The sequence below is a fragment of the Mastomys coucha genome, unplaced genomic scaffold, assembly GCF_008632895.1.
Source record: "Mastomys coucha isolate ucsf_1 unplaced genomic scaffold, UCSF_Mcou_1 pScaffold23, whole genome shotgun sequence".
NCBI classification, from domain to species: Eukaryota; Metazoa; Chordata; class Mammalia; order Rodentia; family Muridae; genus Mastomys; species Mastomys coucha.
This window is the reverse complement of record NW_022196906.1, coordinates 116,524,210-116,539,477: the sequence shown is the minus strand read 5'-3', so window position 1 is coordinate 116,539,477 and position 15,268 is coordinate 116,524,210. Positions and strand designations below refer to the sequence as shown.

The 15,268-nt window shown below is 43.2% G+C and overlaps 1 protein-coding gene across 4 annotated transcripts in view; it reads right to left on the bottom strand.

Moving 5' to 3' along the window:
- Positions 1-3,749: 3,749 nt before the first annotated feature.
- Abhd5 (abhydrolase domain containing 5) overlaps positions 3,750-15,268 on the bottom strand; it is a 27,104-nt gene continuing 15,585 nt past the window's right edge. For 3 of the 4 annotated variants that reach the window (XM_031344320.1, XM_031344319.1, XM_031344321.1), the window contains 4 exons: positions 9,191-9,345; positions 7,311-7,422; positions 6,258-6,444; positions 3,750-5,752 (listed from right to left, as the gene is read on the bottom strand). In XM_031344320.1, the coding sequence (XP_031200180.1) occupies positions 5,663-5,752; positions 6,258-6,444; positions 7,311-7,422; positions 9,191-9,345 (544 nt within the window). In that variant the 3' untranslated portion in view covers positions 3,750-5,662. The remainder of the gene's footprint in view (positions 5,753-6,257; positions 6,445-7,310; positions 7,423-9,190; positions 9,346-15,268) is intronic. The other variant, XM_031344322.1, reaches the window with a different exon arrangement.

Genomic DNA, 15,268 nt, shown 5'->3' with positions numbered 1-15,268 from the left:
CCCTGCACTGGCTAGGTCTTGGTTCCGTGCCAAGTGGGAGTAGCCACAGCTTGCCAGATAAGTCACAGCACACTGGCAGAGGTGCAGAGACCTGGGGCAAGCATGGCTTTCAGTATGTCTCAGCCAGGACTTATGGGACACTAGAAAAGAGAGACTCAGGAATTCATCTTCCAAGACAGTAAATGAGCCAAACTACCTACTCATAACAGAATCAGGAAATGATACAGGAACATACTGGAGATTGGACAAAGCAAGGCATTTCAGGGAAGAGCCAACACTTTGAAACAGAGAAGGGCATTTTTGCACACACCTTTTATCCACAACTCAGTGAACTGAGTGGGGGAACCCCAAACTCTAGAACTGAACCAGTAACTCTTCTGACTTCAGGAAACAAAGGACTAAGTAAGGGCAGCTCACAGTGAAGTGAAGTGGGGTCATAGAGAGAACATGAGGGAAGTCTGAGGTCTCGATAGAATTCTTGCCCATCTCTGTTTGGGCTAAGGATAACATGCTGAAAGACTTCGTTTTTGAGTTTAGCCAAATGAACTGTCTGACTGAACTGTCTGTCTGAAGTTCCATGGCCTGGGGAATGTGCCGGCTAAAATGCAGGTTCCCAGGCCTTAACCACTGGCTTCAGAATGACACCCTCTTGAGAGCAGCACCCTGGCTCTGCATCTGTAGCAGACAGCTGTGAGGACTCTGAGGTACCTGAGTTCTCACTTTGTTGCTCCAAGAGTAGGCATAGTCTCCACCTATGCCATGCACAGACTTCTACCAGGGAAGCTCATGCGTGAGACTGAGAGACTCTGGTATCACTGTGATAAGGAAGGGCCACACAGGGGGCAGACAGTTGTCCCCAGCTATCTCCTGTAGTCCATCAGAATGCAGCCCTTTCATGTTGCCCTGGCTTCTCTCCTTCACTGCCTTTTCTCTCCACATGCCCTAGCCTCACCTGCACTGTCAAGCCTTCAACAGGTATCTGTGGGATTTCAGGTGGCAGAACGGTGTCAAGCCGGTTAGTACCTGAGAGGGAAATAACTTTAGTCACTGGTGTCTGGCATCCTAGACGCAACACCCAATTGTTTCTGTTGCTGTAACATCTGACTGTGAAAACTGGCAGTTTCACCATGAGCACTGTGATGCTGCAGTAGTGGGGGGAGGGCACTATAACCCCACTTCCTCCTTCTACAAAAGAAACCAGCTGCTCGGCTGGCCTTTCACAACCAGGATCAGATCATGTGACAAAGAATGCTCTGCCTTCTCATCTTGCCAGCCAAGGGACTCTTCCCACAAAAACGAATACAATATCTTGAAAGAAAAAAGGTAGGCCTAATTTATTCTAAATCTTCAATTAATAGGCACTTCACGGAAACATTTTAACTTCTGAGTGAATATACAAGTCTTTAAGGATTAAGAATGTTCAATGATAAAACTTATCTAAGTGATTTCACTTAGAAGAAAACTGATAAGAAAATTCTTTTTTTTTTGGCTTTTTCGAGACAGGGTTTCTCTGTGTAGCTCTGAAGACCAGGCTGGCCTCAACTCAGAAATCTGCCTGCCTCTGCCTCCCAAGTGCTGGGATTAAAGGCATGTGCCACCACCGCCCGGCACTTTTTTTTTTTCTTTTTTTTAAATTCTTAACTTAGCTCCAAGATTTAAAATTTAAGTGACCATAAAGGCAGGCCATTGCATGTAACTGGGCAAATAAACTCAGCCAGTTCTAAATTAATGTAACATTAAAAAAAAACTATTAAGGAACATTTTTAGGTAAAATAAAAAGCATGAAAGATAAACTAGCTTACATGAGATGAAGAAAGAAATGTGGTTTTTATTTTCTGAGACATGTTCTCATGCAGCCCTGGCTGCTCTCAGACTTACTACACAGCTAGGAATGATCTTGAAATTCTGATCCTCCTTCCTCCACCTCCTGAGTGCTGAAGACATCTGCCATCGTGTCTGGCTTGATTCGGTGCTGGAAATAAGCATATGCTAAGCAAGCATTCTACCTAAAGTGAGCTACATCCCCAGCTCGAGAAATAAACTGTAAAATAGAGAAATGTGTATTCTAGTCCCAGGAACGCTTTCAACAAGTTTAAGAATGAAGGCCAGGTGTGTTAGTACATGCTTACAATGCCAACATCTGGGAGGTAGAGGCAGAGGGATCATGAGTTTGAGTTTAGCCTGGGTGACATAACAAGATCCTGTTTTAAAACAGAAAGTTTCTGTGCTTCCAAGTTAGACTTTATAGCTTAAGTTCTAATAAGTGGCATACAGCCTTCCACACACTGAGTCTGACCCTCGGCCCCAGTGTGGATTCACATGGCCACACACAAGTCAGTGCAGCCAGGAAAATCCTAGTTGCTTTCTTACCTACCTTATAGTAACCAAGATTATTCCCTGTATTTTATGTGGCTTTCATTACGACACAATGAATGTACAAGGCCCCAGCATTTATATGTATAAACAGAAGCATCTCTCTTTGAAGCTAACCACTGTTAAAAAACTCAAGTTTTTCTTCCAAAAACTATCTTTACACATCGTTGAGCATATGTGTGTTAAGCATAACTTTAAAGAACTTCAGGAACACACTATTCTGTATGCATTCACATATCTGTGTGTGCCTGCATACATATATACATGGAATATTCTGCATTTTTCTGTTTTCAAAATTTGATGCTTTTGAAAAATGAAAACATTACAGATCTACCTTGTTTGTAAGACTGTATAACAGTCCAGTATATGGCTGTTATTGGTTCAGCTGTCATCTTGGTCCCCAGCTGGTGGCTGTTTTGCAAGGTCATGCAAGCATTTGGACATGGGGCCTAGGCTAGCAGATGAAGGGCCAGGAGTAAAGGGATGAGAGCCTGCCTGGATTCCTGCCTGAGCACTCTGCTTCCTGGTGGTCTAGTGATGAGATATGACAAGTAGCCTGCTGCTCCTGCCACCCCTGCCACCCGAATGCCACCATGCCTGCCTACTACAAAGCTGATGCCACCCGAATGCCACCATGCCTGCCTACTACAAAGCTGATGACGGGCAGCTACCTTTGTCCCATATTTAACAGGGAAATTAATACAATGATTATGTTATAGCTGAATTTCCATGTCTGATTCCAGACTTAATTTCACAATGCTTAGAAGCTTTCATTCCTCTGATTAGGTTGTTGATGCATTCAGATTTTACTCCTGTACACAGGAAAATGCAACTGGCTTTACTTCTCACATGACCACCCACACTTGTACCACTTCACCCATTTCCCATCGGTGAGATGCCTCCTTCATCGGCTCTCTCACATGACCACCCACACTTGTACCACATCACCGGTTTCCCATCGGTGAGATGCCTCCTTTATCGGCTCTGGACTTGCCGCTTGCAGCTGTTACTGAGTCTGTCTTCCCTCCTCACCACCACTCTCTAGGCCTCTTATTTTCTATACTTGGTACAAGTGTGCTGGGACCTGGTGTGGCTGCTTAGTCAAAGACACATATGAATAGAGAGTTCTGACACTGAGATGAACCCTACCATGAAGACAATAGGAAGCTTTTCAAGGACCTGCATGGTCATGAGTGAAGCTCTGCACAACTGCCACCAAGCTTGCATAGTACGGAGCAGCCATCCTCGGAACCAAGCTTGCTTGCATAGTACGGAGCAGTGATCCTCAGAACCACAGTGTTCGTGGGACTGTCATGGCTATTCTGACAGGTGGGTCCTTGCCAAAGACTCAAGAAAACACACAGCTCACCCACTGGTGCTAGCACTGTCGAGTTTATTCTGTAAAATAACTTAGCAAAGACCAAAGATATAAGAGACTGTTTACAAGAAAAGATATTTAGCAACCACTGTTCTCAAGAATTTGCAGACTATAAACTTCACTACTTCAACTTTTACAAAAATCACATACATCAAGGAGATTTTAATGTTTAAGAAGCTTCACAACATGTTTCCAATAAAGCAAAGCAAGTCAGTAGGGAAGCCAGTTTCTTTGGGAGGACCAGTTTCTTGTGCAGAAATGTTTTCTTCGGTGAACAAAGACTGACTGAGGCCGGTGAATGCCAAACAAGAGCCCTGCCCAAACGTTATACCATTCTCAAGTGTGGATCTGGCCATCCACAGCACTAACTATGAAGGGGAAAAAGGCTACTTTTATTCTCAAGGTGGCAAAAACAAGCACTTTTGGTCTTATAGTGGCTTCTTGTTCTGACCTAATGCACTAAATGAGTCAGATAAAGGGTCACTAGGACGCTGCTTGTCCCGCGTCAATATGATTTACACATTCTCCTATAGTATGGAGCTAATCTTTCTGGCAGTTTATTAACTGTGATATAATTTTACATTTTCAAAAACATTTTCCTGACTAGCCACTAAAAATGTAATAGCTCAAGTCATCAAGTCATGATTTCTGAGGTCTAGTTTTTATTTGTGTAATCTGCTTTCCTCCTGGACAAACAATGTTGATAACAATGTTCTTTGTTTTTTGTTCTCTATACAGAAGGCTTTCTCAGCATCCAGCTACTAGATGGAGCTTTCCATAGTTTCAAATTTTCTCTCATTTTAACACTGTCAGAAAGTTATAAATTCAATGGTGGTCTCTGCCAAACAGTTCAAACAACATAGATTTTTTCATAATTTTACTTCAAGTATATAAGTGATTAGATTAGCATAATAGTCAATAAAAATAAATACAAGTTCTATCTCATTTCTGGTGCCATGAGATGTAACAGCAGCACATATTTTTAAATGTTAGTGGTAACATGTAGTCCAGTGTAAGCACCATATAAGTTGGCTGTTCGTGAGAACACAGGGTGACTTAGCTTACCGAGAGGCAACAGTCTTACTATCCGTGTACGTGAGGAGACCTGTTCATTCACCAGATCCTGGTTCCTGGGGATATTGGAAAGGAAGAGGGACAGGTCTCAGGTCCAGGCTACTTTGCCCTTGAACTGCCAAGTCTCTGCATATGTTGTCATAGAACCCTGTAGATCACACACAGAAGGTGCCCAGGAACTGTGCTGCTGTAAGCTTCATGTCACCATGGAACACATTTAAAATGCTGAACAGCCTTGATCATAAAGCAGGAAGACAAGGAAAGTTAACCCTAGCTAGTGATTGACTCCCTTCCTTTACATCAAAACCTATCCTTTCATTCCATTTCAAAATGAAATATTCTAAACTCCATCTCACAAATGAAGTATTCTAAATTGAAATCTCTTTACATAAAAACACTGGGGTTAACTGTGTTAGTTGTTAGAGATGGTAAACACATGCAAAGAAAATAAAGTGCAGCTCCATAGCACCTAACACAGCAGGCCCAGAAGTGGCCAGATAGCTGCATACAGACTGCAATACGAAACACACCTAACAAGCAGTTAGGTGAAAATGAGAAAAGTCTCAGCTGAAAAATCACAATTTTTCAGGACATCAAAAGGACAACCTTTATTTAAGGCTACTATTAAATTGGGAGACTCTCGTGCATTTTAATTTTGTGTAGGAGAAAGAAAAGCCATTCTTCTAGAAGGCACTAATCGGTTTAAATGTGGAAAACTGCAGAGTCCAGTCCAGGAGACTTCCTGGTTCTTGGGCTGTACTTCTTCGTCTTCCTGTGGTTGTGGGTATGGCTCAGGAACGGCATCAGTCTCAGGTGCTCCTGCATGGTTCGGTGTGCTCAGTCTACTGTGTGGCAGATCTCCTTGACTTTCTGGTTGAACTCTTCTGGCTGATCTGCATACACATAATGCCCTGCCCCGAGGATAGCCTGGGAAAGGAAGAGCCGCCATGGCAGATGAGAAAGCAGTACTGAAACACAGCAATCTTCAGAAGCAAAGAGCCACTCTTAAAAGAATAGCTGAGACTCATCCGAAAATGACTTAGGATTTCTATCAAAAGGCTTTGAGCTAAACAGGAAAATCTCCTGAATCTTAATCAATTCCACCACACAAGAACCAGCAGAAATAACATTCTAAACTGAAGGGCTAATGCAGGACCCAGTACAAACCACAACTGTGTGTGCTGTGCTGGGAAGTAGGTGTGAGGCTGTCTGGTTCTGAACCAGTCTTTCAGTGTCTCTAGAGAGACTGGGACGATCTCAGAAAGGTGATGCACTACTGGGACATCAAAGTGTGTATGGCTCAAACCTCGCCCAAAGCCCTGTGACATCAGGTCTCTGAATGGGGGCTGTGAGGGGAGCCCAGACTGGAAACCTCAAGGGAGTAATCAAACACACTTCCCTGAATAAAAACCAAAGCCAGCTCCATACTCACTATTGTCTTCACGTATGACTTCGGTCGCAGTGACTGGATGCTGGTGCCAGAATTGCCATCTATGCAGGATCGGGCACCAAAGATCACTGAAACTGGAATGTCAGGATGCAAGCCACCTATCCGCTGAAGCATTGGTCGCTTTGCCCACCCATAAGGAATCGTCATGTTTTTGAAAGCTGTCTCACCACTATAGAGAGGAGAGAGAGAACCATACTGAGTGAACTTGGGGATGAGTTTGTGCTACAGTCTCACCTGTTAAAACATACTCATATTTGGCTTTCCCAAGATTTAAAAAAAAAAATCTGTTTAAACTTTTAAACTAGTTACTAGATAACGTATGGGGGGATCCACACATTATTGCTGTTGGGTAAATAGGACTGTAGTAATGTAACTAAATCAAAGTTTTCTTCTAATTCAAAATAAGAAACTGAAGCTGAAATAATGGATGCTCTGCAGCAGCACCGGAAGCTACTGAACAAGTTGATGAAAACAGAGATCTAAGGACCAGCCAGGCACTCACACAACTGCAGGCTCTTAGGACCCAGTCTGCAGCCCCTCTATTCCTGCCAGGAATCTACCCTGTGTTGAGAGACTGCTGCAGCTTCACCTACCAATGAACCCAGGAGAAGCTGTGTGTGCCTTCTGGCCTTGCCCTAGGTCTGTCTCTAATGAAGCAGTGCTGCAGTACACTACGGCACCATCCGTGGCCTGGCTAAACTAGGACTGTCTCAGTATGTCAGTGATGAAACATAGAACCACTGAGGCAGAGCTTTAAACTGAGCTTAGGAGACACCATGCTTGCTGGCTTCAAACTCCCTATGTAGCAAAAATATCCCTGAATCACACTCCCTTCTTGAGGTTCCTCCTAGGAACTTCAGGCCTTTACCCCCCACAGTGACCCACATCCTCAGACTTTGCCCAATGCTCAGTAAGTGGGGACAGCGACAGCTTTTGGGGTAGTTGGGGGAAAGTAAACATGATCAAAATAGTTGGTGCAAAATGTTCAAAGAGCTAATAAAAATGAGAAAAATGATTCAGAACCATAAACCTTACCTGGGGGTCTGTACATTACAGTGGTAGATGTACTCTGTCACCGTGTCATCTTCAAACATAGAGGAGTACTTCCGCTTGAAATCAGGCCTCAAACGCTGCACTAGACTTAACCCTATTGACCGAAATAAAAACACATACCTTCTAAGTTATAATTTACTCACAGAATAAACAATGGTGTTTGTTTACACAGTAAGTGCTATGTACACACATCTATATGTGTCCTAAATATCTACCTTAGCTTGGAAAAAGTATACATCTTGGACATTGCTTTTAAGTTCCCTGAGAATAGATGAAAGAATTGAAGGGTGTACTACACTGGCTTACAGGTGTGCTTTACAAGCTCAAAATATGTTCATTTCCTAGAACTAGCTATTGTAGAATAAATTTTTAAGTGAGGTCATTGAATAGAGCAGCTTATACATAATATCATCTTGTTAGCTTGTATTCTTTTTCCCTCCATAATAACATAATAACAATATGTTAAAGTTGAAGTAAGCACACTGGGATAGAGATGGGATATATAGTTTTTTTCTCTCTAGGATAAAATGGGAAACTCAACTGATGGGAACAAGGCCTCAGAGAGACAGGAAGAAGAGCTGAGGCCTCTTGTTGGCACAAGTGTTTGTTCTAGGATTCCAGACTATCAAAGGGATCACAGACATAGGCCAGGATGGTGGTATACACCCTTAATCCCACCACTCAGAAGACAAAGACAGGAGGATCACTGTCAATTTGAGTTTGGCCTGATCTACATTTTGGGTTCCAGGCCAGTTGGGGCTACATAGTGAGACCCTGTGTCAAGTTGAGTATTATCATCATCAGAGGCATAGAAACAGGAACCAGCATCACCAAGAAAGCTACTAGGCATGCTAGCACCACCTCTACCCAGACGTCACATTAGGGAACTAGTAAGGGGCCCCTTGGTTTAAGCCATTTATCAGATACTCAGTTATGTATTGTTAAAAACACTCACAACTTATACAAGTTGTATAGAGACAAAGTGGGAGCTCAGATCATCATCCCGAGTCCATAGGGAAAGAAATGCCTATGGTTGTGGGTAAGACACTGGAGCTGAGAGTCTAAACTCCAACACTCAAAATAAATAAATACCCAGAGTAAATGAATCATCTGGAGTCCCAAAATGTTCATGTAAAGGATGGCTTTACTTTCCATCAAACTGACATAAAGGAGGAAAGAAGAAATCTGAGCCCGGGGATCCTGGTCAGCTCCAGTCCATCAGGTAGGTTTTAGAATCTTCTGCTTAACTCATTAGTAGCCACAAATGACTCAGAGAGGCCATCATGCCTTGTTCTTGCCCATGTCAGACACTGCATTTGCTTGAGTTTTAGGGTACCCAGACAGACCTATCTTATCACCAGCATTTCCCTCTGTCTCTACTTGATAATTATTTGTAATGTTTAACAATATAAAAGCTACCTCTCAAGGACAGTGACTGGCTCTGTGCTGTTATTCAGCTTGCCGTATTAAGGGAGTAGGAGGACAAGTAAGAGCTCTGACTTGTTACGACTTTGGCTAACAATGGTGAGCAGGAAACACGGATGTCCCCATTCTATGCCACTTCAACTTAGGACAGCAGAGAAGCAATCGGTGTTCAGTAAAAACTGTATTGTGAACTTCGATGGTTTCCTGAGCTGACACGTGGAACCAGACTCTTTTGTGTTAATAGGAAGTAGCAGTGAGGCACTTAGGCAGCCATGCACAAAGGCTCTACATATATCATGCCCTGTAATGTTAGGGAGGTACTTTGAGCTGACAACGGCTATGGTGGGGGATGCAGCCCTGTCGGAACCTAAGTGGAGAAAGCATTCACTCCTTTAGTGCCTATAAACACTGTTTTTTCCCAGAACATGAACACTCACCAAAAGGTCCTGCAATCCTGAGGCCCGCCAAGGGGTTAAAGGGAGTCAATGCTGCCCCTAGGGCTCTGATCCAAACTGGAATTGGTCTCTCTTGATCAGCAAGATCTGGTCGCTCAGGAAAACCCCAGGGCTCTACTAGAATGAGGTGACTAACCCTGTTAAGGAAAAGACAGATTTATGTTCACTTGGCAAATTCACTATCTCCAAAGGGCTAACAGTAAACAAACTCAAGGTAAACTGAGCCCTTAAGGGAAGACTAATTGTCAGTCAGGCAAAATCATGTTTTTGCTGTGTCAACTCTTAAGACTGGAAGGATTTGAGGGGTTTCTGGTAAAAAGAAGGCTTTGCTTATATGAAAATTTCGGTAGCAAAAGAGGCACCAATGTAGAATATGTGTTTCCTGAAAAGAGAAAGGAGAAGGGGAAGGTGTACTCTGCAGGTGACACCCACCACCGGCCACTCACAAGAACGCAGTGGTTCTACACATCTCAAAGCTGACAGGAAAGATAAGCAATCGACTTTAAACTCAGGAAAAGGCCTCAAATACCACAGCAGTTAATTTCCTATGAAAATTCTAAAATTTTAAGGCAAGTTGGGATTTCCCCACAACCATGACAGTAATATAACCTGGGCTAAGAAAATACGTTTGAGTTTAAGAGCCTGGAATTGGTAAAAGGAATATATGTCTATCTACTCCACCCATGACCCCATGATACACTAGCCATACACTCTCTTCCATACACCCTCACACAAGGCATTTTCTTTTTTTTTTTTATATTTATTTATTATTATATGTAAGTACACTGTAGCTGTTCTCAGACACACCAGGAGAGGGCATCAGATCTCATTAAGGATGGTTGTGAGCCACTATGTGGTTGCTGGGATTTGAACTCATAACCTCTGGAAGAGCAGTTGGTGCTCTTAACCACCGAGCCATCTCACCAGCCCAAAGAAAACCTCTTTTTTTTTTTTTTTTTTTTTTTTTTTTTTTTTTTTTTTTTTTTTTTTGGTTTTTCAAGACAGGGTTTCTCTGTGTAGCCCTGGCTGTCCTGGAACTCACTCTGTAGACCAGGCTGGCCTCGAACTCAGAAATCTGCCTGCCTCTGCCTCCCAAGTGCTGGGATTAAAGGCATGTGCCACCATGCCTGGCGACATTTTCAACTGTAAGCAATGCAGTCACCTGATGCCAGGCTAACCCCAAGTGAGATGACAATGTTTCTGATGGCCTTCCCAGTCATAACCAGAGCAGTAGCAAAGCAACTGAAAACCGTCCACATAGTTTTATTCCTTACATAAAATGCTTTTTTATTTTTGTCAGCACATGTAAGGATGAGTAACAATTCTTACTTGGCATTTTTTTTTTTCAAACAGAAAGCTTTAAAACATAGTTCCAGAGAACAGAGCTCAGGAACATGGAGAGAACTCAGTCTAACCTTTCATCACAGATAAAAGGATGCTGAGACAGTAGACACGTACCACTGAGCTATGGTTGTTAATGCCAAGTAAGGCTGAACCTCATTCCTCACTCTGGTATGCTCACAGAGGGCAACCACCTACAGGGTAGGCTTCATCCCTGAACACACCACAGTAGCAGAACAGAATGTTTTAGTTTGCCAATGCAACCCTGTCCTCTAATTGTAGCCTGGAGGCCATCTAGGAGGAAGAACTATGGATCTGAGGTAGTTAAGTGGCACAGACAGATGTGGCACATTTAACATTTTACAGATGTGCGTGCTTAGTGTGTTTTCAAACCTAAGATTTTAAAAATACTTTTAGTGTACAAGAAAAAGTCAGAAATACATTTTTTTTCTTAAAACAAAATGGAAGACTCCTTTAAATTCAGGGAGGGAGTAGAATTGGTGGGATGACCACCTTACTGAAAACAGGGCAGCTAGCACTACTCATTACTGACATACCTCCAAAGAAAATGAACTCTATCTAAATGCCCCACTGTGCTTGAGGTAAGTTGTTTTCACTGGCCTTGCTTTATTTTCAAACTATCATCTCTCTGGAAAATGTCAGCATAATATGCTGTACAAAGTATTTTAAAGTAGGATGAAGAACCTCTTTTGTTGTTGTTGTTTTTGAAAAGTAGTAAACTGACCCAGTGTTGTTCAAGCCTGTCTTTGGGACCCAGAGTGGCAAAGGTGGCAGATGCAGGTCTGGCATTGGTCCTAAGTAAAACTATCCAAATGTTTGAAAGTACCATTTTAGTCCAGTGAGGAGTGCAGTGGTCCCCGAGATGGCCCTGGATCACACTGCTGTTCATAAAGAAGTCATTACAGAGAGTCGAGAGCCAAGGTGTTTTATTTTCAATAAAATGTATTATTTGGAACTGAAGAATGAAAAAGCATGAGCATTGCCCACGCACATACATAAATTCTTCACAAGATGTATAGCAAAAACGTTTGAAAATACATTTTCAAAGCCTCCAACATCAGAAATGCAGTTAGGATGCATCCCCTTTAGCTACATGTAAAAGACCTCACAAAATAATTTCCTTGTTTTTCATTGTAAACCTTTTGAACACAACAGAGCATGCAAAGCACTTGGTGGCTACCAGGGTTAAGTATCCACTAAGCACAGCTGCCATAGCATAATCTACTCCACAGAGGATACACTTTAGAATTTTAAATTTCTATCTTTTTATTTATTATTTGTTTATTTATTTATTTATTTTGTTTTTTCGAGACAGGGTTTCTCTGTGTAGCCCTGGCTGTCCTAGAACTCACTCTGTAGACCAGGCTGGCCTCGAACTCAGATATCTGCCTGCCTCTGCTTCCCAAGTGCTGGGGTTAAAGGTGTGTGCCACCACCTCCCCACCTCTTATTTTCTTTAGGAGACACTATGTTGCAGATTTGTAGTGCTCCCCCTGCTTTTCAGCCTCCTGAGAGCTAAGATAATAGCTATGAGCTAGTACACTAGCCCCACCCTGACAGGACTGTCAGCTCACATGTAGGTAAGGAATGAGTCTGAGAAGACAGCATACCTGAGCCATCCTATCAGACATCTCAAGAACCAGAGAGCCATCAAACTACAGAAACAGTACAGAGCCAGAAGAGCAGAAATAAGAGGACATCCTGTCAGTCTTGAAACAGGTATTCTTCTCAACAGGAGTCACCAGAGTTTGCTTGAGTCTGCAGCAAGAACAGCTTTAAAGGCAAAGCAATGGGTCCCATCCTCACTGACTGCCTGGGGTGAGATGCAAAGCAATGGGTCCCATCCTCACTGACTGCCTGGGGTGAGATGGTGCTTTGTTTAAATGAGCAGATGACTATACACACTTGACTTTTATAAGACTCAGTCAGCTGCCATCTGGAATGACATAACCAGAACAATCAATCCCGGAACTAAAATGCACCAGGAAATTTATAGGGCCTCCTTGAAGCAAGGAAGGAACAAGGAAGATGAGCAGGAAGAGAACTTCAGTCTACACAAAGGAGCATTCTCAGACTAGAAGCAGCTCTGGGTATTTCCTGTTAGTGGCACACCACTGGGGAGAAAGGGAGGGCCTGAAGACACCAATGCACTTCCAGCTCCAGATCAAGTACAGAAGCTGCTCCTAAGAGCATCCAGGAGCTGCTCAGCCCAGGTCTGCACTGTCAGGAAGCAGTCAGGCATGGCCAGTGGGAACTTACTTGAGAAAATATTATCCCCAATCTCTTATTAGTGGAGACAAGTTATAACCCTCTCTGTCCTAACCTAGAATGGATTTCTTTGCTGCTCCTTTCTACTGGCTTCTTTTCTGAGACAGGATCTGTGTGCTCCAAAGTGACCTCCAATTTTTGCCCTCCCTGCCTCTGTCTCCCAAGTGCTAGGACCACAGTACATAGCTCATGAACCACCTTCTAAGTTTTTATCATATGTTCTTTAATATAGAAAATACCTATAACACAGATATTTCTTTGCAAAGGAAAGAAATATAAAAGAAAAATCCAACTAAGAGGAAGGGGCAAGTATCTTAGCTACCAACATTGCTTTGCTTTGCTCTCCGTATGGGAAGCAGCTCGAGACTCTTCAAGAAGCAAGCAGTTCTACTATTTGTGACCCTGAGTACTAACCTGCTAATGCAATTATAGAAGGCATCACCACTCAGCACACTGTAGTCAAACACTGAGAAGAACTGAGGTTGCTGTGTGGGAAGGAGCAAGGGCTGTGGCTTCATTTGGAGTCAGCTACTAACCAGTTCACAACTTCTCTGACCATTGGCTGTTTCCCTAACAGCCCAGGTGCCTGCCTAGCACAGGGCCTTGGTAATGTATGCCTCATTGCCTACAATAATCTCCAGCTACCCAGTTTCCTCTTTTAGGTCTCAGCTCAAGAGATGTTTCTTTAGACCATATCACTGGACCAGAGCAGATCAGGTTCTCACAGCACTACCCACCTCCTCACCAGAGCACTCATGTCAGCTGCTGAGTCATTCCTGAGAGACCATAAGCCTCGTGCACACATAGTCCTGAGCAATGGTCCCTCCTGTACACAGCACATCTGGGCACGCATCTGCATACCAACAAGGTGTAATGAGTTTGAAGCATTCCTTTAGATAGTGTATGATTAATATCATCTAGGAAAAATGTAGCTGTGACTCAAAGCCTCTTCAGATATGTTAAAGAGAAAAAATTTAAACAAAATGTGCCCTCTAAACACACATCAAACACAGTCATTAAATATCAGTAAACAACCAATCTCCTAGAATGCACTACTGCAACATTTCGTCCATCACCTTTTTTAGATTGTTTGTTTAGTTGGTTGGTTGGTTGGTTGGTTGGTTGGTTGGTTGGTTGGTTTTTCCAGACAGGGTTTCTCTATGTAGTTTTGGCTATCCTGGAACTCACTCTGTAGACCAGGCTGGCCTTGAACTCACAAGAGATCCTCCTGCCTCTGCCTCCGGAGTGCTGAAATTAAAGGTGTGCACCACGGATCGCCTAGCAAATCACCAGTATTTCAATGGAAGACCGGGCCTCACTGTGAGGAAGCAAGTGCATAGTCCACAGCTTTTATCACTGGCAGAGCGTGGGGACACAGACCACTGCCACAAGTAAGGCTGTGCAGAGTGTGAGGGACACAGACCACTGCCACAAGTAAGGCTGTGCAGAGCGTGGGGGACACAGACCACTGCCACAAGTAAGGCTGTGCAGAGGGTGGGGGACACAGACCACTGCCACAAGTAAGGCTGTGCAGAGCGTGGGGGACACAGACCACTGCCACAAGTAAGGCTGTGCAGAGCGTGGGGGACACAGACCACTGCCACAAGTAAGGTTGTGCAGAGCGTGGGGGACACAGACCACTGCCACAAGTAAGGCTGTGCAGAGCGTGGGGAACACAGACCACTGCCACAAGTAAGGCTGTAAAATATTGACAGACAGGGAGGGCTCTTAGAAATGCACCACTTATATTAATGCACCAAAACCTAATGCACCAAAACCAATCAAACTAACAGATTTTGTTTTCTTTGAGAATGTTCCTTAAGTAGACACATTTAACTGGGTTTTTCACTCTTTTCAAACTATACCTCAAAACTTAAGGACTGAGATAGCCCATATAAGACAAAGATAGGAACAGGAGGGGCTGGTTCCTCAGCCCCTCAGATGAATGCTGTGTTCACTGCTACTCCCATGCTTTTTCTTACAATTTTTAAAAATTACATTTGTTTACTTAAAAAAAAATTTAAAAGACTGTATTTGTCATACCTAAACAGGCAAAGAAAAGGCCTTTAATCCCAGCACTCAGAGGCCAAGGCAGGTGTATCTCTGTGAGTTTGAGGCCAGTCTGGTCTACAAAGTGAGTTCCAGAATAGCCAGAACTATATATAGACCCCCATCTCAAAATAAAACCAAACCCAAATAAAATAACATTAAGCTAGAAAGGGAAAAAAAAAACAAAAAACAAAAGGATACAGTCTTGAGTATTCAACACTGTGGAGTACACTCTTCTGATAGTAAGAAGAGGAACTGAGACACACTAGGTAGTCTACATATCCTCACATCCACTATGACCACTGTTGAGTAGTTCTTGTTCCCACAGTGCTTTTTTATCTCCAGCACAAGGCACAAACACTCCTAACAACATCTCTCAACA